The sequence below is a fragment of the Bison bison genome, unplaced genomic scaffold, assembly GCF_000754665.1.
Source record: "Bison bison bison isolate TAMUID 2011002044 unplaced genomic scaffold, Bison_UMD1.0 scf7180017864167, whole genome shotgun sequence".
NCBI lineage: Eukaryota > Metazoa > Chordata > Mammalia > Artiodactyla > Bovidae > Bison > Bison bison.
The window spans coordinates 2,246,597-2,248,588 of NW_011494739.1; the positions used below are offsets into that span (position 1 = coordinate 2,246,597).

The window sequence follows — 1,992 nt, forward strand, 5'->3', positions numbered from 1 at the left end:
GGGCGGAGGGGGCCGGCCACCCTCCCCCAGCCACACCTCCACGCCCACCACCGAGTACTGCTGCAGTCCGACGAGTGGATGTCCTGCCCCTGCCGGCATCACCTATCCAGCCCTGCCCATCGCCAGGCCCTGCCGCTGCCTCTAGCCCAGTCCGGCCCCCAGGTTTGCAACGCTCCAAGTCGGACCTGAGTGAGCGCTTCTCACGGGCAGCAGCTGACCTGGAGCGATTCTTTAACTTCTGTGGCCTGGACCCGGAGGAGGCGCGGGGATTGGGTGTGGCCCACCTAGCTCGGGCCAGCTCAGACATCGTGTCGCTGGCGGGGCCCAGTGCTGGGCCAGCCAGCTCCGAGGGGGGCTGCTCCCGCCGCAGCTCTGTCACCATTGAGGAGCGGGCTCGGGAGCGTGTCCCCTATGGCGTGTCAGTGATAGAGCGCAACGCCCGCGTAATCAAATGGCTGTATGGGTTGCGGCAGGCGCGAGAGACTCCAGCAGCTGAATGCTAGGTGTCCACTGGAGTCGGGATCTTAGGCTGTTGGCCTCTTGACTTCTCCTGCATCCATTCCCTGGCTTGGAGCAGACCCAAGGCTGCTGCCTTGTGTGAACTTGCTGTGGAGGCAAAGGCTCAGAGCACCATCTGGCAAGGACTGACTTGGAGAGAGCTGGCTCTTGACCTTGGACCACTGCCTGGCCCTCACATGTCGGGTTTTGACATGAATGTCCCCTGCTTGTGGGTTTGGATTTGGGGCACTTAACCCCCACCGCCCACCCCACCCCCCACCCCCCACTCGAGAGTGGAGGGCCAAGGGATCTCACCAGAACTGTCTACCCAGCAGCTCTGTTTCTTTCTTCCTTCCTTGGCCTCTGTCCTTTGCTGACTTCCTCTTCTTTAGCCCATGGGCCTTGGTTACCTGGGAACTCACCCTGGGGTGGGGCAGGGAAGAGTGGCCTTGGCAGCCTGGGCCTAGGTGGGTAGACTACAGAAGGGACTGGTAGGAGTCTGCACTGCTCTGACTTCCCTCCTTTTGGTTAATAAACACAAATGCTTGTTTTGCAAAGGCTGGGTCATCAGATTCTTCTGTGTTTACAAGAGGGAAGGGTGGAAAGTCTTGGGATGGGGCCTTCAGAAGTCAGTGATTGTGGACACCCCAGGATCTGGGGGAACATGAGTTCAGTGGCTGCTGGCCTGGCCTGAGACTTGCCTCACAGGGCATCCTCAAAAGCCCTCTGGGAGGCTCGCTGATGGGCCTTCTTCATAGAATTTGGGATGGAACTGGGAAGAGCACTGGGAAGGGGACCTGCAGGGAAAGGCTGACAGGTATATGGACCCTCCTCAACCATAAGTTATGTGCCCTTTCCAATCCCAGCCCAGTTCCCAAGAGGGCAGGAAGCTCAGAGAGGGCAAACCCTGAACTTGAGGTCACACAGTCCATAGACTGGAAGTGGAATTCTAAGAGGAAGCAGGACTTGAGATGGATAGAGAAAAATGAGTGGCCTTGCCTCTAACTCTGAGTGACCCTGGTCAGGCCAGTCTCTCTCTTTGGGCCTTGGTGGATGAGTTGGCAGCATGGTCTTATTTGGGCTTGGGGAAAGGGAAGGAGGTGGCTGGCACTGGGGTTTGAGATCTCGGCTCCTTCCTGTCTCCCTCCAAGTTAGTTACCTGCTAGGAGACCCCACCCTTGGCTGATAGAGCAACTAGGGCTGGGCACATAAAGGGTGAGAACTTGGATGGGCTCTGCATCCCTGCTTTCCCGAGGGAGGGGGGCAGGGCTGGGATGCACTTCCTCTCCTACTTGCTGCCTGGGCTACAGCACTCAGGAACAGGAAGCTCTAATGGGGGCCCTTGGCGACAGGTTTGATGTAGGTTTTATTTTAAGCATAAAGAGGAGATTTCCGTTGGACTGTTGACAAACATCCAGGTCAGCCCAGCTGTCTGTCTGACAGTCCCCAGGGGACTTGACTGGGCTTGAGCCATTTGGGGAAATAGGGGAAATC

General features: G+C 57.9%; 1 protein-coding gene across 1 annotated transcript in view; it reads left to right on the forward strand.

Annotated features, from left to right (window-relative positions):
* Positions 1–1,055, forward strand: part of FAM110A (family with sequence similarity 110, member A) — a 14,149-nt gene extending 13,094 nt beyond the window's left edge. Inside the window, exon 3 of the mRNA XM_010841778.1 lies at positions 1–1,055. This exon is cut by the window's left edge and continues 11 nt beyond it. Coding sequence (XP_010840080.1) covers positions 1–503 — 503 coding nt within the window. The 3' untranslated portion in view covers positions 504–1,055.
* The last annotated feature ends 937 nt before the right edge of the window (positions 1,056–1,992 follow it).